Below are 23676 nucleotides of genomic sequence, written 5' to 3' on the forward strand. Positions count from 1 at the left end.
ATCGTCCCCCGCCCGTCACTGTGAGCTGCCCTCCGCACGCCAACCGTCCGTTTGTGTACGCTCCGGGGTTTCCATGGCGACGACTGACGAGCGGTCCGTCTCGGAACAGAAATAGTTCAGTGATTCATAAGGCCCGGGGGAGGTGTAGAGCATTCACCCCCGAGTCCGCAGGGCCAATGGGTCATGCTTGGGAACGGGTGGTTACCCCTGCTGGGAGGGGTTCGTGTGTGTGTGTGTGTGTGTGTGTGTGTGTGTGTGTGTGTGTGTGTGTGTGTGTGTGTGTGTGTGTGATGTAGAGTACCACTTTCATTTAAAAATTCCAGCTTTGTGAAAAGAACCGCTTTCATTTTTCATTTGGCATTGCCATTACGGGTCTTGTGACCGCAAGACTGTTGGTTCTAGTCTCTAAGTAGGGAGGGACCCTGCTGCTGTATAAAGGAATAAAACACACAATTTCCAGCTATGTGAGTCCCTTCAGACAGACCCATCTGTTGCATGTATGAAATGATGAAGTTTGAGTGTGCAGAAGGAACAGTCGGGCACGGAGCACACGCTGTTCTGTCATCATAAATAAACCCGGTGCTATTTTCGTTATTTATTCATTTAGCCGATGGTTTTCTCCAAAGCAGCTTACACTGATTTACCCAGCAGGGCCACATTTACTGTATCAATTCCTGGTAAGTACCTTGATCAAGGGTACTACAGCTGGAGGGGGGTTTTGAACCAAGGACCTTCTGCTTAGAAAACAACAGCTCTAATCACTACACCATCTGCTGCCCCTTGTTTCAGATGTTTCTACTGGAGCCCCTCAGAATCCCAACGTCAGGTTAAAAAGCCATTGATGCCAAGGACTCAAACCTGCAACCTCACGGGTAGCACAGCGCATTACGCTGCACAGCCAGGATGACATTGCTGCTGGGAGCTCTTTGAGGTGCTCTGAGTCAGGGGGTGTTCAGAGCCCACGCTGGGGGCTCGAGGGGACGGAGGGGCTCTCGCTGCAGCTGATATAGTGCTTTAATAACCGTTCCAACCGCTGCTGAGGTGGTTCGACTCCCTGCGACTTTTGTGGTCACCAGTGCAGTGCTGAGTGTGGTCCTGGTTACCGAGGAGTCTGGGAATTACAGGAACGTGCTCCACTAGGTAGGCGGTCCTAGCTTTGGAGGCCACGCCCACTGTGGCCAGGTGTCAATTACAGAAAGCTTTCGGGAAGGTCTTCCATCGAAGGTTTGTGTGACCACTAAAACAAAGTACCTTTCACACAGTTGAGTCATTTTTACTTTTTACTCTATTAGTACTTTGCTCCAGGCTACTATAGTGCTCTTACAAGTGCAAGGCAGCAGCTCTAACCGGTGCGCACCCTGCTGGATTTCAGCAATGTACCCCTGACCTGTAAGACCCTTCGGCGAAGGAGGAATTTAGGCTAAAATTGTCGTGAGCGAAACACCAGTTGTGTCCCGCGGTAAAGTGTACAACTGCAAACCATGTCAGTTACTTGGAATAAAAGCTTCTTGTAAATAAATAAAGGACTTTGAGAGGGACGTCAGCGCAGCATTCGCTCGTGTGGCCGAGCGGCTCAGCGGGAAGCTGCGCGTGGAAGCCGCTCTGAACAAATGGGTGCGTCACGCGGTAAAATAAGTGTACGTGTGCAATACGAGTTTGCGTTTTCTTCTCCGTCATGAAAGGTAAATATATTGAATGCGTCCACAACAGCGGTGACTTCAGCAAGCAGAGTGGTGGGGAGAGCTGTTGCTTTCTTGGATGAATCCCCTGAGTTTAAGTCCCACCTCCTGCTGTAGTGCCCTTGATAAAGTTACTTACCCTGAACTGGGACACTAAAAATGCCAGCTGTATAAAGGGGTAAATCAGTATGAAGTTGAGTGTCTAGAAGTGAAATCATCTGGGATGTAGGTGTCAGATCAAGAGTGCCCCGTCAGTAGGAAACCCAAAAAGGAGGGCTTGGATCTCAGCCTTTTGAGGTATAGTTGTAAGGTGTCCAGCTGGACACTGTCTCTGGTATTGGCCCCGCCCATTTTACAACACAGCCAATAGCCACTTGCGAGGCGGAGCCAACACTCAGGCAGTCGCAGGCATCCAGGTGTCTACGAGGCACGGCAGGGAATCTCCACGGGGACGCTCCCCGAGAGCAGCGGTTCATTGCCTGGACATATTCCATCTCCCCTTGACGTTCACAGTGTGAACCTGTCCCCTTCTGGTTCACCGGGTGGGCGCTACGGTCCACTCAGGGCCGAGGTGCACATTGTCCATCGGGACCGGATGCTTTAATTTAAGTGGCCAGTTGTGCCGCGTTCCTCTCCCGGCCTCCCTTCTTCTTCCCGCTGATGAAATGCTGCTGTCATTAATGAATTTGACTCATTTCGTTAGCGGTGGTCGTGGCGGCGCTCTGTCACAGGGGCCGACGCGCCGCTTACACCGTTTACCCACATAATTAAATATATGCCGATCGCCGGCATTCTGCTGCTTGCCGTTCGCTGCGTCCACGGAGGAGGGGTCCGTCGCACGGCTGCGCTTTGCCCATCATCCCTGAGTTGGGGGCGGGGGGGTTCTCCGGCACCCCGTGCGACCTTTCGCTCCGAGGCTCTGGAGCTTCCAAGTGCCCTCAGCCAGGCAGCTGTGGGTTCGGGTCCCAGGAGCGAGCGCCGGTTTTCCGCTTGGCTGGGTGGAACCCGGGCCTCCCGAGCAAGCGCTTGGCGTCTCGGACACGTCGCGTGAAACAAGCCTGGACTGTCTTTTATAGCGCCGCCTCGGAGGATGCGGTTTGAATTGTTCCTATCACTCTCGCTCCATGTTGATCCAAAAACACTGAATTAAAAAGCCTTAATAACAACACTATATGAAGGCTATTGATCACCTTCATGAACAAGACCAAATTATTATGTATTGAACCTTACAGCGATTGGACCGGGTCCTGCTCTCCGGTGGGTCTGGGGTTCGAGTCCCGCTTGGGGTGCCTTGCGGTGGACTGGCGTCCCGTCCTGGGTGTGTCCCCTCCCCCTCCGGCCTTACGCCCTGTGTTGCCGGGTAGGCTCCGGTTCCCCGCGACCCCGTATGGGACAAGCGGTTCTGAAAATGTGTGTGTGTGTGTGTGTGTGTGTGAACCTTACGGTGACCTCGTGGGGGCTAGCAGTCTAATCTCGGTGATTCCTGTATCGCGCATCACTCCAGTGCTCTGGCCACATTCCTTCGGAGCCCAGCACTGCTGAGCGGCCAGCAGGTGGAGCAGCCATTAGAGGTCCCACCATTGTGACCCCCACCCCCCTGCTGTGGCACCCGAGGCCGAAGGCATCCTTTGTCCTTCTCCAAACATAAACCAGTCCAGACATCACAATTAGGGTGAAAGATGATTCATCAGACCATACTACATGAGGTTTGTGCTCCTCCCACCAGGTTATGTATCTTTGTGCGTTGGCCTTGGATACGAGTGGTTTCCAGATGGCAGCCCTGCCATAAATTCCATCTTTGTTACAGTTTTTCTTACACCAATGTCCTGATTTACTGCTGTGGTCATTTTTGAGGCTGTACGTTTGGGTCATTCAGTATCCAGTGAAATGTCCCTGTAGCCATTCACGCAGAACTCTGACACTTTTCTCCAAAATGACATACAACCTCTGGTACCTCATTCAAGGGGGACTGCAGCTGGAGGTGGGAGTCGAACCTGTGTCCTTTGGGGCCGAAGGCAGTTGAAATCAATACTCTATGAGCTGTCCTAACCTCTCTAAGGCACAGAGGTTCTCGGTTCTGGCTCTGTTGTGATGTAACAACCTCGCGCTCTCACTCAGAACTGCTGAATCCCTGTCCACGTTTAAAAAGGGTCTTAAGATTCATCTCTTCCAGACTCACTTCACCCATCATCTCTTGAGTTCATGTAAGGTGTAAATGTTCATGCACCATAAATTTAATATCATCCCGATCAATCCTTTACACAGGTACTCCTGTAATGTAACGTAAATGTTTCTATGTATCTCAAAAAAAAAAACCAATTATTACTAGGAATGTGATCAGGACTCATTGATATTGAGATAAAGTTTTATGCATCTACTCGTGTGATGAACGTTGGTTCATATCGTGGAAAGAAACAAACTAACTGCACTTAAGAATCACACGTCTGCATGATCTAAGTGTCTCTTCCTGCTCATGTGATGAACACACTGTATTTCATATGAGATGTTTGTCGCTTTGGAGAAAAGCGTCTGATAGATGAACACATGTACATATCCCTGTAGCCGTTCCTGTCGGCGACTTTGGACTCGGCACCACTGCTCCTCTTTCCCGTTGCAGTTTCTCCATGTCTTCCGTACGCTGCCATTATTTTTGACACCGTTCCCTTCGACACGTTAAACAATTTTGCACTTTTTGTGCCTGATGTTGCTGCAGTTTGGGCTCCAACTATTGACCTCTTTGCAAAAGATCGCGCGAAGTACACCGATCGGTTGTGGGTCGTGTGGTGCTTTGACCTGGGTTCGAATCCCGCCTCCTGCTCGATTACGATATTTACCTTAATTTAATAGAGTACAAATTGCCCGGCTGTCTAAATCTTGGCTCGCAATTTTACGTAAATAACGCCGGGCCACGTAAATGAAAAAATATGAACGATGCTCACTTAACAGGCTGTCTGGAGCATTTAGAGAAAGATCAACATCACACAGCATGGCTTCTTCAAACAGTCCTCGTGTGAATCGCAGTTGCCGGGCTGCTGGTTCCCAAGTGTGGCTGTCTGATTGTCTAATGAGAATAAAGTCCAGAAAAACCCAATTACATTCACGGTTTTCCACTTTAAACCTCATAAATAATTAATGTTAACTCATTAGTCGGTGGCCTTTTGTAAGAAACGGCAGCGTTTCGCTGATCAAATAGGCGGAGTGACTCCACGCCGCACAGAAACAACAGAATCTGGGCCACGACGAGGAAATTTCGATTTGTAGTAATCGTCGGGTTGTTTGAGTCGGACAGGAGGGAAATTTCGTTTCCGGAGTTTACTTTCATCTCGGAGTAAAAGTGTGGCGCAGACAGTTTTTCCATTGAAATGATGGCGCGTTGTTATCGCGCGATGGGGGAAGTGAGGGCGGCTATAGATGAAAAACCAGGCCGTGTGTTTCTTTCCCGTCACGGAGGGAAATCGGTACCGCGACCGGCTGCGTGTTTGTTCTTGTGTTGTGCGGGTGCTAAGTTGTGCGGTTTGTTTTGTCTTTGACACCAGGGGCCTCAAAAGAAAGGAAAAGAGTGCGGTGAGTCGTGGGGGTGTGGCCAAGCGCCAGGAGCTCCGCCCCTCCTTCGCTCTCCCTGCGATCGCTGGCTGTCGGCCGGACCCCGCGTGCGGAGCGCTGCCGGTGGAGGCGCGCGGGTCCGGTCCGCGCTCGAGGGTGGCCCGAGGGCCTTCGAAGCTCGGCATCTAGCCGCAGAGGGTGCTGGGCGCGCTGCTGGGCGCGCTGCTGGGCGGGGCCTACTGTCAGTCTTTCCCTCGCTGCCCTGTGATTGGCTCTGGCTTGGCTCTGGCTGCCCTGTGACCTCTCACCCCGGTCCAGAGGCAGGCCGGGTGTAGAACTAGCCGCCAACGAAGAGCCAGTTGTCGGAATACTGAATGAGGGGCCGGTGGCTTTTTAAAGGCCGAGATATTGATAATAAACTTTGTAACACATCTGTCACTTCTGTACGTTTTATTATTATTATTATTATTATTATTATTATTATTATTACTAATTCATTTAACTGATGGTTTTCTTCAAGTCGGCAGGTCTCTTGCGACAGGGACGTCGCATCAGTTCATGGTCATTACCTTGACCAAGAGTACTCTAGCAGGAGGCGAAATTCGAACCTCGCTCGGGTTCAAATCCCGCCTCCTGCTGCAGGACCTTAACCATGGTACTTACCCTGAACTGATGAATAAAAATTACCTGGGTTTGTTAGTAGGAAAATGCTGTGAGTTTCTGTCGAGGAAAGCGTCAGTGAAATCGTGGCGCGTGGAAAAATGTGTGCGGCGGATGCAAAAATCCCCGTAAGGGTTCGAGCCGAACTCCAATGTCCTTGTTTCGTACGGCGGGATCCGTCCCGAAGACTGCAGATAAATAGCAGATTGCAGATGAGTCAAACGAGGAACTGTCACGCAGCACATCCGCGGCGCGTTGCGGTTGAGCTGCGCGACCGATCCTGTCGGGTGCGTTTTTGTGGGAGGAGAAGCGGTCGGATAACGGTCGCAAACAGGCGACTCCGCAGGACCGGTACAGGCTGAGGTTGCGAGTTTCTGCACGGCCCCATCTGCCGCATGGAGGCCTGCAGAAGTCAGAACGGCACCGCAGGAGAAAAGCAAAGCAAGAACGAGAACATCAAGGTCGACGAACAACGGAGTCCGGCTGCAGGGGTCGCGACCTTCGCGAAGGAGCCGTTCGACAAATCGTCTGGTGGGAGCAAAGTCTCCCGTATACTTAGTATTTCCAAAGGCCAAAACAAAATGTACAGGAAGGAAATTAGAGGAGTCCTGCAACCCAGCGATAAATAAAAGTACCGGTATGCGCAGTAATCGGGACCTCATTCGCGCCTGGACGCAGTCTGTGGTCCAAGAGCGTATAAAGCGGGAGGTCTTTTAACGTTATTTTAAACAGGGGAAGACATGATGCATTCCTTGACTTTATGGACATGCCCAGATATATACACACACACACACACACACACACACTACTAATTACTCTCCTAGTAAATCCATATATATTTATAGAGGTGCGTTTCAATGGCGCAGATGCACCACCAAGTTTTTTAAAACAAACACCAGTGCGGTTTCACACAATGGACACGATATATTGAGCTCGACTCTAATGTGGGCAATTAATTAAATCAACAGCTAAATCAGAGCCAATTAATTAGCAGGCCAGCGGAGACGAGGACCGCTGTGCTCGGGGTTCGACCGCTGTGCCTGGGGACGAGCGCTGGGTGGAGGTCGGTTCCCACGGCGGCGTCCCGCTGCTTCCTCTTAATCTCCATTTACCGGCCGCCCAGCGAGCAAATTGAAGACAACGGCTGTAGAGTTTTTCTGTCGAATGTAACCCATGAGTACAGTGGAACGAGTATGCTAACGGGCGTTCGAACTCCCGCGGACCCGTTTCATCGCTGCACGCAGAGGCGACTGGCGAGCGGGACGAGCTGCTTGGTGTCGCACTCGTGTTCTCCCTGTGCTCCTCCAGGTGCTCTGGTTTCCTCCCACAGTCCAAAAACATGTGTTTCTGGTGGACTGGTGACTGTAAACTGCGATTGGTGTGAGAACGCGTGTTAGTGTGTATATGTTTGTGTGACTCCCCCGCGATGGACTGGCATCCCGTCCAGGGTGTACCCGCCTTGCGCCCAGTGATTCCGGGATGGGCTCTGAACCCCTGAAACCCCGATCGGGACAAGCGCTAAATAAAAGTGAGTGAGAGAAAACGAGAGCATGTGCGTGTGCGTGTCAGACTGTGCGCAAGAAACAAAAAGAAGAACAGAATAATAGCAGAGTGTAGAAAACACAGTGATCGTTGTGTCGTTTGTGTTGGAACAAGAGGACCGTTGAGGGGAAACGGTTCAAACGTACGTTCAGTAATGCACTCGTGGTCGCAGAGCAGGGAGTAGCTGTGAAACTGGAATGCGATCGTTCGACGTGCGTTTCGTTTCCTCTGAGACACAGAAAGATCGAGACGGACAAACAAAACAAGGGAAATAGACAGACAGACAGACAGATGCGCACATGCTGTAGATACACGCACTAGATTTAGGGTAAGAAACCACGGTATAATAGATGGACAGCGAATGCGTGGTTATCGCGTTCCCATAAAACCGGGGCCCCACCCAAAGGCCCTAGAGCTCGGAGGGATTGGGGTCGAGGGGCAGTCACAGTCCCAGAGCACCGCTTTCCTTAGGCCTGGGTCCTGGGTCCCGGGTCAGACTGGGCTCTGCCAGCGTTCTGTGCTGTGAGCTCTTGCATGAAGCATCACTATACCTGGAGCCCCTTAGGATAATTACAGCAGCTGGCTATGGGTTCGAGTGCTGCTGTTTTGTCTATTGTGCATTTTTGGTCATGTTTGGCACTGTTGGGACCACAGGAAAGCACTGGCAGTGGTACAACGTAACCGTGACGCAGACGTGTTTAGGAGGAATGCCCCCCCCCCCCCCCCCCCCCCCCGTGTGTGTTTTGCAAACTTTGTACAGCAAAAGTAGTAATTTACTGTGTTTTTCTGAGCGGAAAAGAGGCACAAATCACCTTCCAGTTCATGGACCCGAAAGACACTGGTTTGGTGTCGGTGCTGGACGGTGGGGTTGTTTGGGGTTGGGGTTCAGCTGCGTGACGGGCTCCCATGGCCATGGCAGCGGCCAAGTCGCAATGGCAGGAAGTAAAGGAGAGGAAAGGAAGTAAGAACTGGGCTGGAGGATGAAGGAGGGCAACAGCAGGGCAGCTGTGCGGCACTTGGCCCCCCTCGATGTATCAGATGGGCGGTTCTGCAGAATGAAGGCCAATGGGCCTGTGCGTGCGTGTGTGTGTGAGAGTGTGTGTGCGTGTGTGCGTGTGTGTGCATGCGTGCAGACACACCTCTACGCGTGCGCTGCTCAGGATCACCCCCTAAGGCGGTACAAAACCCTCTGACAAATGGGAGCTCCATGAAGGGGATCTATCCCGGTTTCCATCGCAAAGTGTCCAAAGAGTCCCCGGACAAGAGTCCATAGTCAAATGTCTTTTATGAAGTGTCCCTGTCCAAATTTCCCTCATTGAGTGGTCCTTTCCAAGTGTCCTGGGCCAAATGCCCCTCGCCAAGTGTCACAAAGCCTCACGTGTTCAAGAGAGTGACGCTCAACTGGAGAACCACTGAGACCCCGAAGGAAACGAGTTCTTCTAGCGCCACCTTCCACACTCTGTGTGTCACGTCCACGCCCACAACACAAGCAACAACACCCGACTCCCCACTAGCTCACGAGTAATCACTCACCCTATAAAGACCCTCTTCAGCTCCCGTACCGTTGCGGAATCTCATCTGGGACAACCGCCCTTCCTCGTGTTACTACGCTCTTGCTCTGTCCACGATCTCCGGTTTTTTGACTCCTTGCTTCGTTCTCCGACCACGTCCACGGATCCTCGTTCCTGTCCCGTTCTCCGATCGACCGACCCTTCGCCTGCCCCTGGTTTTGAGACCTTGCCTCTTCCCTCAACATCTAACGAACGCTTGGGTTCGGCCGTCTCGGCTCCCTGCGTTCCACGTGACGCTGTGGTTTCCGCGGTCGGTAATGTTCTGAACTGAATAAGAACGGAAGAGCGAAGGCTCACGGCCACACGGACTCCGGAGCGACACGCTGAGGCTACAAACACAGACAGAGTTCAGCACAACATCAAAAGGTTACAGTGTTTCACAGTATTTAAAAGGGCGCTCATGTAGAGCTGGGTAAGGAGGTCCAACGAGGCAACCAAAGCTTCCCGAATTCATATGAATCATCACACAGGTCAAATGTTAACTTTTCCAGCTGAAAAATAATATGAAGTGAACCCCATACGTACAGAGGGACCATGACAACAAAACACAGAATATTTAAGATGCGTTCCATAACGTTTGTCAAAAACACAGCGTGGTTTTTTTCTGGCTTCGCAGGAATTTTTTTTGGGGGGGGCACATCAAAATCATTCCTGTGTGTGTATCAGGAGCGTTTCAACAGGACATATGAGGTGATTGCACAAATGTGAAATGGTACTATCGGCAATGACTGGTAAAGAAAGGGTTAATGATTTTAAAACAAGTTCCAGCTTGTCTGGAAAAAATGATCTTATGCAAATGAAGGGGCAGTGAAGACTCAACCAGGTCACCTGTGTGGGAGCGTGAACATCAAGGGAAGAGTCCTGCTTGAGCGAAGGACTCCGTTCAGAGTTCTTACACTGGCAAACAGGATCTATTCATACCACAGGGTAACTTTTACTGTCTCAGTTTAGGGTAGGGGCCTTATTCAAGGGTATTGAAGCAGAAGAGGGCACTTGAACCCACCCCCTTCACTTCACAGCAGGAGCTGTAACCGTTGCGCCACCTGCTGCCCCTGTGAGAAGAAGGTGAAGACTGTGATCACCAAGGGGGAGGGGGTGAGAGATGAAGAGCTGTAGCAAGGACTCCGAACAGGGAATTGGGGAAGTCGCTCTCGACCCGACACCCAGGTGGGATCCAGGTCTTTACTCCACCACCTCCCCCTCCCCTCCAGTTCCCTCCCGGGGGTCCAAAGGCTCCTTTAAAAGCCCCCGGCCGTTCTGAACCCCCGCTTGTTTTCCTTCTGTGGGGCCGAATCTGGCTGGAGACCCCCGGCCCATCACTCATACAAACAGGTGTGATGTGGCTGCGGACCCAAGTCCTCGGCGACGACGAGCTGCCCCACGCCGGGCTGGGGGAGGGGCGGGTTCTCGTGGCAGGTGGCTACACTGGCCCCATTGAGGTCCCGCACCGCGACGAGCGCCCGTTCCAAGTCGCCCCGATGAAAAGCACAGCTGAGAGAGAGAGAGAGAGAAAAGGCGTCGGGTGGGGGGGGGGGGTCGCGGGTGATCCTCGGACCCTTGGACTGCGGTGGGCTGCGTGCGGCCAGGGCTCCCTCTCTCTGCCCTCCTCACCACCTTCTCCATCGTCTCGTCGCGCGCCATCTGCCCGTCAGCGAGAGGCCGGCGCTGAGCAGTCCGGTCACTTGGAGCCGGGAACGTTCCGGAACCAAAGGCTCCGATTTTTTGTATTGTGTTTGTTCTGAGGGGGGTGCAGTGGCGCAGTGGGTTGGACCGGGTCCTGCTCTCCCGTGGGTCTGGGGTTCGAGTCCCGCTTGGGGTGCCCTGCGACGGCCTGGCGTCCCGTCCTGGGTGTGTCCCCTTCCCCTCCAGCCTTATGCCCTGTGTTGCCGGGTTAGGCTCTGGCTCCGGTTCCCCACGACCCCGTATGGGACAAGCGGTTCAGACGGTGTGGGTGGGTTTAGGGAAACACAGGGAGGGTGAGCTGGTGGCGCTTGGTGCTGAGAACACCACAGTCAGGGGTTCGATCCCTGTACGGCCAGTTGGTTGTGGTGTCACGCTGTCGGTCATCTTGGAGAAAAGTATCAACTAAATGAATAAATGATGATAAACAGGCCAGCAGGGGGCGCAGCGGTGAACGCTGCTACCTTCCCTTCAAAGGACCCGGGTTCCAATGGCACCTTGATCAGGTTACTTACCCTGAACTGATACAGTAAAAATTACCCAATTTTATAAATGGGTAAGTCAGTCTAAGTAGCTTGACACTGTAAACTGCTTCTGAAATAAATCATGAGAAAAATAAATATATGCAAATGAGGTGCAGTGTGTCCTGGAGGAGGGGTCATTCATGAGGCATTAGGCCTCTTTCCTAAGTGAGAAATAGAGTGAATCACAGTGCATCGTGCCGCCGTTAATCTGCCGTGTCGCTCCCGCGCTGCGCAGTGTGTTACGTCACATCTATTTTTCATGCTGCTTTAATATTTCACGATGGTGTTTGAGTGTGGTTTTTTATTACGTCCTCCCATTAAATTTTCCTTCTGTAGGCCTAAAAACTGAAATTAAATTGTCTCCGATGTAATCTTTGATATTCCCCGATCCGCCTTTGTACGGTCGCTCAGTAAAGATGATTTAAAACGCGGCTGTCGGGGCCACACAAACACGGCACGTTCGCCGAAAACACACCCCTTACACAAGTGTTCGTTCTCCGCGCTTTTTCTCCTGCCTTTTCTCCCTTCCCCTTTAATAACTTGCTCATAAACAGAGGCAGAGTGAAATACTGTGAACACGCTTCTGGAAGAATTTCCGTGTGTGGAGGCCTGGAAATAGTCAAGGGCAACCATGCGGTTCGAGGGATGGGGAAGGTTCCGGAAATACGTCGGGAGTCCAAGTCGAGCACCTTTGAGACGAGGAGCCGGTTGTCAGCAGGCGGAGCTGCTCCTGAGATGGGTTTGAGACCCTTCTTGAATGCTGAAAGGGGTTTGTGCACATGTGCGTGTGTGTGTACGCGTGCGTGTGTGTGTGTGGACCTCGCCCTTCAGAATTCCTCCGCTCGGATAGCGGTCAGGGCCACGGGAGCCAACGCATCTGCCCCTCAGACCTCCCTAAAAGCCAGGGAGGGAGCAGATGCAGAAGGATCCCTGCCCCCCCCCCCCCCCCCCCCCCCCCCCCCCTTGGGGGGGGGCTATTACAGATGGCTGAATGAGCCTTAAATGCCCCCCCCCCAACCAGCACGTCCTCACAGCTCCCGCTCCCCTTTGAGGAGGTAATACCATGGTGCTGCTCTTCTGCAGGTCATTATTACCGTGTTTCTCCTGCTGGAAGACAAGTAAACCCAACATGCCGACGTGAGCAAAGTGAACTTGGACGTATTGCTTAGACGCCGCGTGCGCCCCCCCCCCCCCCGGTCCCCCACGCTTTCCAACTCCACAGGGCGGGAAACGGCACCGTCAGACACGCCTTTCATGTCCTTCTTCCTGAATAATTGAGACGTGGGCTGATACGGCCGATGGCTCTCGGGGAGACGCTCCTCGTTCCACTCGCAGGCCGTTTGCTCTGGGCTCATTAGCCAGCCGCTACGCCTGGACGCGGGGTTCGAGTAAAACCGGGCAACCCCCTCATTACCGCACTCTCTGCTTCCTCCTGAAAGGAGACAATCGCGCCTTCGGATGAAAAGTGGCCCGAGATAATGAGCGCGTTCGCTACGCGGCCGTCCAGCGCGTCTCCCACGTGCAGCGCAGAAGGGAAGGTTTATTTCCCATCCCCAGTAATGAGATTGCGGCGCATCACGAGGACATGCCGGGAACTGCGGGGGCGGAAGGGTACGGGGTACCTTGTACCGGAGAGCTGGCGCAGCCCCAATCCGACACCACAAAGTGATTTTGCTCATTCGGCACAGGGGGCGCTGTGGAGCGCAGCTCAGACGGTCTCTCAGTGATCCTACAGGAGCTGAACGTTTATAAAGCTGCTCCCAGACTCACCGACTTTCCACTAGCGAGCTTTCTGAGAAGTACTTAACGTTTATATATTTACTTAAGGGTTATTTTAGTCACCGAAGCATCTCCCTGTATCCCTACCCTATATGCCGACAGCCTGTAATCGCAAAGCAAAGAGAGAAAAGGAGTAAAAGAAGCGAAGAGGAGGCAAACAAGCTGTAGATGAACCTGCGTCTTCTGCATCCACCACTTTTGAACCATCAGACCTGTCTTGGCACGTGCTTGTTACAGCAGCAGCCGCACATGTGGTGCGAGGAAACCAGAGCACCCAGAGGAAACCCATGCAGAGAACATGCAAACGCCACACAGACTGAGCAGGGATCAAACCCATGTCCTCTGGCACCACATAGGTGCTGTGAGACATGAACTCATAGGACAACTGGAAGCGTAGTGGTTAATGCCACTGCATGTAGTCCCAAAGGCTGCAGGTTTGAATCTGTCTTCCTGCTGTAGTATCCTTGAGCAAGGTACTCACCCTAAATAATAATTGGAAGTCGCTTTGGAGAAAGGCGTTGACTAAATTAATAAATGTGAGTCATGGACACAGGGGGTGTTGTGAAGCAGGTGGTCCTAGTTGTGCTGAACATTTCCACAACACAAAGCTGTTTAGGCCACTGGGTGCGGAGGGCACCGCGGAGCGGCCGTCCGGGTTTGCCAGCAGAGCCGGGTGGGCGCCAGGACAGAGCTGTCTGCTGAATCATTGAACTGTTTGTCTGGATCATGTTTGTTTGTTTGTTTTGTTAGGTCTTTTGTCACCCATTTGTGTTCCAAGGCTGTGTGGAGTTTGGACGTGTTGCTCTGGCATCTGTGGCGAGTCACAGCGGGAGGGAGGTACGCGGTTCACACTGAAATGGAACGAGTACCACACGCCCCGTCTGTCCCTCACCCCTGGGGTGTTTACCGTGTTCGTTTGGAGGATCAGGTCACCCATTGCGAACCGTCCGCTTCACATCTCCATCTGCCCCTCCTGACCGCTCTTTTCGTCGATGTTGCCGATGTTACGAAGACGCTGATCCCGGTCCTCCTGTCTCGCTGTCTCTCCCTACAGTCTGCTCCCAGTACTCCCGCGGTGTCTTCGCCATCTTCGGCCTGTATGACAAGCGCTCGGTGCACACGCTCACCTCCTTCTGCAGCGCGCTGCACATCTCGCTCATCACGCCCAGCTTCCCTACGGAAGGAGAGAGCCAGTTCGTCTTGCAGTTGCGGCCGTCCATACGAGGGGCGCTGCTGAGCCTCCTTGACCACTATGACTGGAACCGCTTCGTCTTCCTCTACGACACGGACCGAGGTGAGGACCTGTTGGGGGGCTTGGGATGTCAGACTGTGTTGTGGTTTCATGATGTTTCAGCAGTGAAAAGTGTGAGTACATCTGCTCGAAACTTGACCAGCCTGAGCCAAAAAACAAAACTGGATACTTGAGGAGTTGGACAGCAGTTACTCACACACACACATTTTCAGAACTGCTTGTCCCATACAAGGTCACAGGGAACCGGAGCCTACCCAGTAACACAGGGCGTAAGGCCAGAGGGGGAGGGGACACACCCAGGACAGGACACCAGTCCACCTCAAGGCACCCCAAGCGGGACTTGAACCCCAGACCCACCGGAGAGCAGGACTGTGATCCAACCCACTGCGCCACCGCACCCCCACAGCAGTTACTCATAATGAACATTTACCATTAAAAGACAAGGTAAAAATAGCTAGAAATACACACACACTGGCTGAAACCGCTTGCGGCAAACCAGAGCCTAACCCGGCAACATGGGGCCTAAGGCTGGAGAGTTAGGGGACGCACCCAGGATGAGACACCAATCCCTCACAAGGCACCCCAAGCTGGACTCGAACCCCAGACCCGCCAGAGAGCGGGCCAGACCCGGCCAAACCTACTGCACCACCACACCCTCCTCAAGTAGCTAGAAAGAGATTTTTTACAAATATTTTAAATATGTTAGTGCTATCATTACAATGGACAAAAATACCTTTTTTTGGTCTGTAAGAGACGAGGAAGGAGACAAGAGATGCAGTTGCCTGTTGCAGTGGGCTTTTATTTGCCCTTAGACAGGGGAGAAGGAAGGAGACGGGAAAGGGGGACCAGGGAACAGGTAGAGAGAGGTTTCGTGTGGGTCAGGGGGGCTAGGAGAGTCGGGTCGATCGGGACGCGGGCGTCATCTCAGGGATCGGGTTCGGGTTTGCCTCTGTCTCATTCTCCTCCTTAGTCTCTTCTCTCTACTGCTGGGCACCGGGGAAGAAATAGGGAGTGAAATCAGTCCCAGCTGTGGCTGCTTTGCCCCCATCTCCGCCCCCTCCCCGGGCCGCCTCAGCGTGTTACATGGTCATTTTATTTTTTCCATCAGAAACCATTTTTTCACAAGAATTTATGATAGTTCAACAACTGGAATTCAACTAACGGGGTGACTTCATGGAAAGAATTAACTCTCTTATGCAAAAAAATTGGTGCATTTGGGTCCAACCAGTGAATATTTGCAGGACACGGGGAGGGTGAGCACATGAGTTGTGCCTTTGTGGTTCCCACTTTCCAGTATGGTGGTGGCAGCATCATGTTGTGGGGCTGCATTGCTGGTCACACAGTTAGTGATCTTGACCAAGTCCATGGCAATCTCAACCAGTATGGCCATCACAGCATACTTCAGAAGTACATCATTCCACCAGCATTGTGGCGAATTGAGTGGTCCTCCATTCTTCACTGAGATAACGATCTGAAACAAACCCCAAATTTGTACAAGAACTATCTAGAAAAAAAGGACAGCAAAGGACAACTGACACCAATGTCTTGGATGTAAAATGGTGTCAGTTATGACAAAAAACTAATAGTCAACAAATTTATTCAAACTTTTGATTGATATTGTGTACTATGAAGAATGTTACTCAAGGCTGGACTCCGGCTGTTGGCAGCATAACTTGTACAGGGGTCGTCCGAGGGCCTCTGAGGTCTTGTCCCACTAAAAGAGACCTTGCCGGGGCGGGGGTGTTGACAGAGCAGGGTAAAGCCAAGGGACACCGGGGTGTAAACGTCTCCCCGTCACGCTCAGGGGCCTTTAAATGGTCCCCCGGTCGATGGTCGCTCTTTATTGCCGCGCTCGGTTTATGCGCCGGCTCTTGTTTACGTCTGCTGAGTGCAGATACGCTCTTCAAAGAGCACAGAGAAACACCACCCCGCCCCCCTACCCGGACCAAACATACGAGGGAATTTGTCATCTGTGGAAGTTTTTACATTTTTCTCATCCCTCAGCTTAAATATGTCAAATATTATGCAGCAGACAGAGCGAAGGAGAGCCGCACAGTTGAGCTCTTCATGCAAAATCAGTCCGAAGCGCTCATCCACTTCAAGTGACTGGGGAACTTTGGGAAATGCTGTGCATGTTATGTGTGGAGTCGCAGACCGCTAATAATATAAGAGGCAGTTCCGTTTGCAAAAGTAATTTGGGATGTTCTGCATCCCCCCATTGAAGGACATGGGTTTGAATCCCACCTACTGTGGTAGTATCCTTGATCAAGGCACTTACCCTGAATTCATGCTAAAATCAGAAGCACAAAGGTTTTCAGTTCTGGCTCCGATGTGGTGGATTGATCTTCCTCTCTCACTCAGAGCTGCTGAATCCCTCTCTACAGTTAAGAAGGGTCTCAAAACTCACCTCTTTCAGACTCCCTTCTTCCGATCTCGCAAGTGCATAACAAATGTGTGTATGTTGAATAATTTTTAGTAGCAATTCGTTTAATAATGGCAAGCCTATATGCACCCACTAATATCATGTATACTAGCTCATACCGCGGTATGTGACAAATAGACTGAACTCTAGAACGCCGTGCTTGCATCCAAATCTCTCCTTCTGCTGATGTGATGCACCCTGCGCGTTGTTCTCCGAGACGTATGTCGCTTTGGAGAAAAGAGTCTGCTAAATGAATAAATGTAAAAGCAAATACAACAAAATTACCCAGCTCTGTAAATGGGTAAATCAGTGTAACAGTGTTTTAGGGAAAGCATGAGATAAATAAGTTAAGAGAAGTCGCAATGTGTGCCCGCATTTGTCTTTGCTCTCCCACAATGCACTGCAGCCCTGGGACTGCATGCAGCGGCGCCGTGCCGAGCAGCGATACGCCGAGTCATCCCCGCTAATAAGCATCTTCCTCCATGGCACTGCCTGTTTGTAATGTACTGGAAAACGTCTCATAAATATTTAACTCTTCTTCATTTGCTCGGCAGCGAGCTCTGATTTGGCTTTCCTGTTGATTTTTGCTCCGGCTTCTCGATTACATCCGCGCCGTAAAGGATGTTGGCTCAGGGCTGTGGCGCGGCGTCCGGGATTCAAAGGGACTCGAACTGTTAACCCTCAGGGTTTGGAGGTCAAATCCCTCGCAGCTCAGTCATTGCATCCTTTTTACATTTAGCTGACGCCTTTCTCCAGAGCAAATTACAGCGGTAAACTCACACACACGTCACCTGAAACTGCTCATCACATACGGGGTCGCGGGGAGCCAGAGCCTAATCTGGCAAAACGGGGCAAAAGGCCGGAGGGGGTGGGGACACACCCAGGACGGGACGCCAGTCAGTCGCAAGGCACCCCAAGCGGGACTCAAACCCCAGACCCACCGGAAAGCAAGACTCGGTCCAACCCACTGCGCCACCGCACCCCTCCCAGCAGTAAACTGCTTACGCCCATTTACCAATAATGAAGCCGGGTTATTTTTACTTTATCGGTTCAGGGTATGTACCTATGTACCAGGGTATGAATGTATCAGTTCAGGGTATATACCTTGATCAAGGCTACTGCAGCAGGAGGTGGGATTGAGACCCAGGTCCTTTGCGTGCGAGGCGACAGCTGTAACCGCTACTCCCCCTGCTGCCCCATGGCGGCCTCTGTCTGCTGCACCTCTAACACACTGTAGTCCCATTAATTAAACACAGAATCAATCTTGTCTGTTTCTTCTTGATAACTGCAGTTAACTAAAATTAATCTCCTCTGTCGTCTGGAGACGAGCTTTGCAGCGTATGACGGTGCGGGAAATAATACTTTATAATTTCTTGCTTGACAAATGTGCGTTTTTGTGCGGACGCCGAGTCTTTGCGGTGCCGTCGAGCAGTATGATAAACAAGGGCTGTTTGTCATCCTGTCGGTGGAGCGCCCTGCTCCTCCGCCGATTCCTTTCTGAATAAATGTAATTGAATGTCTGCAAATGACATTGATTCAGCTTAGTCATCCCGTGGGGCGCAGAGTTAACTTCAATAAAGGTTTTATTCCGAAAAAAGACGCATCTGCGTCACCCGCCGCCTTCCTGTCACACGCGTGGAGGACAGTTCGGAGTTTGGAAAATTACAGGAGGCACAGGCCGCAAAGCGCGACGCTCTCGTCGGTTCCGACCCGGACCGGGCGGTTTGGATGACCAGGCGGTCCTTGGGTTCGGACGTCAGACTTGATGAGCAGCGCAGGCTGATGGAGGCCGCTCCTCGAGAGCCAGTCTCCGCTTGATGCGGCGAACGCTGCGGAACACCACTGCCACCTATTGGCCAGTTGTTGCACCTGATTGATGGTGATAGTAGCGAAATGAGGAGGAGGTGTGGGGGGGTGGGTGTGGGGGTGGGGCGGGCAGCGTTCGGCTGCGGCGCTTTGCCTGAGGCTACCCATGCGTCTGAGAGAAAACACAACGGCGCTGGACCAGAACCAAGGCTGTGTGGAAGATGATGTTATTTTTTTCAAAAATCATACGCGGCGCAGCGGCACCGCAGGAATTTCTGAGCTCCATCATTTCCCATTTAAGTCAACGGGCATCAACGGGAGGCCGGGACCACGCTGCACGAGAACGAGGGCAGCCGTATGTCCCACCGAGGCGTTTCTCACATATCTAGGCGCGTGCACAAGTCTGCGTGTGTGCAAAATGCAGTTTTTAAACTTTGGCAACACTAGGCTTTTGACCAGATGGTTTCTGGTTCATATCCTTGTGTGCAGTTACTGTCCTTCCTGTAAATTCCCTCAATAAATATCTGGTCGGATAAACAGGGCCCTTGTACTGTCATGTCAGGGTGTCAGTCTGGCTCTAAGACTCGCACCCTCTCCCGGCGAAGGCAGCGCCGATGACCGTCACGTTGCGAGGAGCGTTGCCGTGACAGCGATAGCCGTGCGGCGCATTGGAGCGTTTCCGAGAGGCTGCGTTTGGGCACAGTCCCAGAATACATCTCACCGGGGAGGAGATGTCGCTCCGTGTGCTCCAGTGATTCTGTTAATTGTCTCAAGTCATCCTTTGAGTGGTGTCAGTCTTTCATCTGCTCGTGTCAGATTGTTCCCAGCTCTGATACAGGCCCTTCCTCAGGGAAAGGGATTCGAATAAGACATTCTAATAAGGGCGGTGAACGCTCCCCCTACGCAATGGGCCAGCGGCCTTTTTCTCTCACATCCTACCTTTGCGCATCGGCAGTCAGGGTGCCAGCTATGTAGCTGGTCAGTTCGCATAAAATCGCTGCCAAATGCATTAGACGGTTGCTGAAGATGATGATGATGATGAGGATGATGAGCTCCGAGCTTGATTCCGCTCTCCGTGCCGCTTCTTTGATCCAGGATGGCGACACGAGCGCTCGTAAATCGGAAGAGCGGGCGGGCGCTGCCAGGCGCTAATGGCCGACAGGAGAACCGGCCTCGACCGCATCTGTTGGCGCTGGCTCGGCCCACGCCTGGCAGTCGTTACGGAGGGGCATGTGGGGAGATGAGTGCGGTGAAGCGAGCGGAGTGTGAGGGAAGCAAGGAATTCTGGGAGAAGGCGAGGGAGGAACAGGAAAGGAAAGCTGTGCTCCTTGAGCGGCTCCGTTATGACCTCATTGCAGGAAGTCATCCAATACAGCAAGGGCCTCCTCTCTGGTTGTGGGTAGAGCTGACCCCCCCACCGCGTTCAACAGACCCAGGTTCGAAACACACCTCTCAAACGGTACTCACCGTGAATCATTCTGCTGAAATTTACTCAGCTGTACAAAGGGGTAAACTGCAGTAAATTGTTTTTCAAGAAAAAGCAACAGTTAAATGAAAATCATCGTAATGCAAATGTCCAAAAATCCTGACAGTCTGTGTGTGTCTTTGTAAGTTAGGATCAAGAATGTACGGAAGGTAACGAGACCATCCGGTAGTGCGATTCTGATCCTTCCATCATAGTCATGCTTATGGAGCTTCGCTTGATTCAAAAGAAGGTGCAAACCGCTGTCGAATCCAGCGACGCTGAACTGCAGTCGGACTCGATGAAAGAAAAAACTTGCAAAAACTAACAAGGAGAGGCCTCCTGAGGGCCACGTCAGCGAATCGCCAGGCGAGCTATCTGTAGCAAGGGGGCCTGGGGTGCATGAGATGGCCTGCTGAGCTGTGGGTGGAAGTGGGCAAAGTGCTCGGCTCCATACGTGTCGCATCACTCAAAGAATCCCGAAGAAGGAGCCTCATGAAGTCCACGGCCCGTGGAGAGACAAGAAGCAGGTGGTTCATAGTTTGGCTCATATCAGAGGAGGTGCCCGTCATCAGCCATTCCGATGTAGCGCGGCAGTCTCCTTCCGAGAGCGAGCCTTGGAAAATTGGCAACTATTAGGCAGAAGAAAAATGGTGCAGAACATAGAAAAGTGATTATTTTAATTCAAGTTCGAACTCATCGTCCTTCAGAAGCTCCTCCGGCACAAGGAACCTTTCAGTATTACCTCCTTCACTCCACTTTCCTCAAGAAGCCATTGATTTTTATCACTTAATGAAAGACTGTTAGCTTTGGGGCCTCTGAGGGAAGTCCGCCGTGCTTTGGGTTCCTCAAACATTCCCCGAATGGGTCAGTTGTGCCCGCCCCTGGGGAGGAGGAAGGGGATCTGCACGGGGTTCCACATTTGGTCCACACCAAAGGCGGTGGAAACGTTCCCCTGAATGGCCATCTGATGCTACTTCCTCACTCCATCTCCGTGTGTCGGATAAAAACAGCTTTTGGCGTGTTTTGTGAACGCAAAGTTCTTAAGAGTTCCTGCAGAAATCGCAGAAAAGGTCAGATATGGTTGCAGAATCACGCTGTGGTTCTCGCTCTTTGATTCGTGCCGCCTGTTTCCTGTTGATGAGAAGGTCTTTTCCGTGGTACTTATTGGCTCCGTTGAGATACTGGGCACCTAATCGCGACACCTATTCCGTCATTGCTAGTCTCCAGAAATATTCCCGAGCCAAGTTTGCGGTCATGCACATTGGAGCAGAAATGTATGGCTCTGCTTACCGCACTTGGGCCGCAGTGGTGAACTTTGCTTTCAGCCATAATGGGGGTGGCACAGCGCCATGAACGATAAGCGTTGTGTGTGTATCTGCGCCGCTCAGGCTACGCCATCCTCCAGGCTGTCATGGAGAAGGCAGGGCAGAATGGCTGGCAGGTGAGCGCCATCTGTGTGGAGAGTTTCAACGATGCCAGTTACCGCCGGCTGCTAGAGGACCTCGACCGCCGTCAGGAGAGGAAGTTTGTCATCGACCTCGAGCCAGAGAGGCTGTACAACATCTTGGAGCAGGTGAGCAGGACTGGCTCTCCTCCATCCCGGAGCACTTAAGTCCGATTGGCTCCCCTCCATCCTTGAGGAGGTAAGTCTGACCGGTTTCCCTCCTGCCCAGAGCGGTTGAGTCCTACTGATTTCCTTCCACCCTCAACTGGTAAGTCAAAATGTTCCCCTCCCGCCTGGAGCAGAAAGAGCAGGTAAATCCAACTGGTTCCCCTTCATTCCCACGCAGATGAGTCTGACTGGTTCCCCGCTGTTGCAGGCAGCAGAGAGAGGGTTTCTTGCACACACAACCTTGTGCCAGCATGGTGCAACACAACAAGAGGACCATGAGTAGCCCTGTCTCCTCTGCCCTCACTTTCACTTTCTTTATGTAACAAATTGGCCCAGCATCCTCCGCACTCCTTCCACAAACTTCCACTGCTCCATCTCAAGTCCGTGTTTCTCAATGAGCCCTCATCTTCAAAGCATCCCTTTTCTCAGCTGGACTCCTAGCTCAAAAGCAGATCTGAGTCGTGAGAAAGAGTCGGCCACTGGCGCCGTTCCACCTTCTCGTCCATGGTCGGGCCTCATGGGGCCGACCGCCGAGGGAGCAGGGCTTAGTGCTGCCAGCTTGATTCACACCACAACCACAAGCACACAGAGAGGCACCCTGAGCCTCCTGCCTATTCTCCTTACGACTTAACCCCCCCCGGACAGGAAGTCTCCTTCCCTCATGTTGCGCTAGGCAAGCACAGCCGGGTGCGGGAGCTGTGGAGTACGGAGGCAGGGAGGTGAGCATAAAAATGGAGGAACCGGGACGAAGACTGCCTGGCAGGCACTATAAAGAACAGGTGATGTATGGGGTGGTGTTGGGGAGGGCAAGCATTCCGTGTAGCAGTTCCCAAATGTTATGTACATCTAATAGCCATATTACTATTGCAGTTTCATTATTGATTATTAATTATTGTGGAAGACAGATCATAAAATCATCTTGATACACTGCTGTACAGCCGTATTTTCTCTATTTTTTATGGTCCTCTCAGCGGACCACAAGTCCTGATTAACGTCCTTCGATTTATCACGCGTCGCCGCTGCCTAATTAATCGCAACTAAAGATATTGTCATCCCAGCTGTAATTCACGTGTTGACAAGTATGCAGGGTGATAAAGGGTGCTAATCCAGCCTCACTGTGTCCCGCCCTTGTAGGTTGTCAGCGTTGGGAAACACGTGAAGGGCTACCATTACATCATGGCGAACCTGGTAAGACAGTGCTCTAGTGGTTTGTTCCAGCACTCATATTGGTGTCAGCGATGTGATGGATGGATGGATGGATGAATGGATGGATGGATGGATGGATGGATGGATGGATGGATGGATGGATGAGTTCAGTATTGCATGTTAGAGCTCAGAATCAGCGCCCAAGTGCTCACAGGAGTTCCGTTGTCAAATCAGATGTGATTCAGTCCAGCAGGAGAGAGCAGTGCTTCACTGATTAGTCTCAGATTATCAGCAAGGAGACAGCAAAGGAAATCACTGCTCATCCACTCGCAGGTGTAGCCCCGTAGCTGAGATAGCGAAACAACTCGTAAGTCGTGCCTCCGCGCTGTGATTCACGTTAATTAACTTTGCGTGGGTGACGGCTGCAGTTCTCAAACAAATGACTACTTTTTGTCATATGTTAGTTCAGCAGATTAGAGAAGCCCTGATGCGGTCGCCTGCAGTTGAGCTGAAGTCCAGGAGCGGATGAATGTGCGGGATGTTGCGTAACGGGAGATTCTTTGAGTCCCGCTGCACAAGGGATGCTGCAGTGTGGGTTTTAAACCAAATGGGTCAGTCCGCTAACTTCTGTGCTACCCCCCAATGCTCTCCCTCTTCCTGCTACCTAGGGGTTCAAGGACATCTCGCTGGAGCGATTCATGCACGGTGGAGCCAACGTGACTGGCTTCCAGCTGGTGAACTTCAGTAATCCCATGGTCATTAAGCTCATGCAGCGCTGGAACAAGCTGGACCAGAGGGAGTACCCCGGGTCCGAGAGTCCACCCAGGGTAAGAAGCCTATCGGCGTCAGTGACCCCCTTTGGCTGTTTGGAGTTGAAAGGCTGGCATGTGGATTCATACAGCCAAGAGCAACATTGCAGTCAGGTGGCAGCGGATAATGTTGGGAAGGTCAAGCCAAGGAGAGGTGGACCCACACTCCCGTAAACCCAGTCGGAG

The 23676-nt window shown here is 52.1% G+C and overlaps 1 protein-coding gene across 3 annotated transcripts in view; it reads left to right on the plus strand.

Moving 5' to 3' along the window:
* LOC108932417 (glutamate receptor 4) overlaps positions 1–23676 on the plus strand; it is a 59063-nt gene that overhangs the window by 11138 nt on the left and 24249 nt on the right. For all 3 annotated transcript variants that reach the window (XM_018748805.2, XM_018748806.2, XM_018748804.2), the window contains exons 3-6: positions 14033–14272; positions 21312–21496; positions 22670–22723; positions 23350–23508. In XM_018748805.2, coding sequence (XP_018604321.2) covers positions 14033–14272; positions 21312–21496; positions 22670–22723; positions 23350–23508 — 638 coding nt within the window. The remainder of the gene's footprint in view (positions 1–14032; positions 14273–21311; positions 21497–22669; positions 22724–23349; positions 23509–23676) is intronic.

This window comes from Scleropages formosus, chromosome 10, assembly GCF_900964775.1.
Source record: "Scleropages formosus chromosome 10, fSclFor1.1, whole genome shotgun sequence".
NCBI classification, from domain to species: domain Eukaryota; kingdom Metazoa; phylum Chordata; class Actinopteri; order Osteoglossiformes; family Osteoglossidae; genus Scleropages; species Scleropages formosus.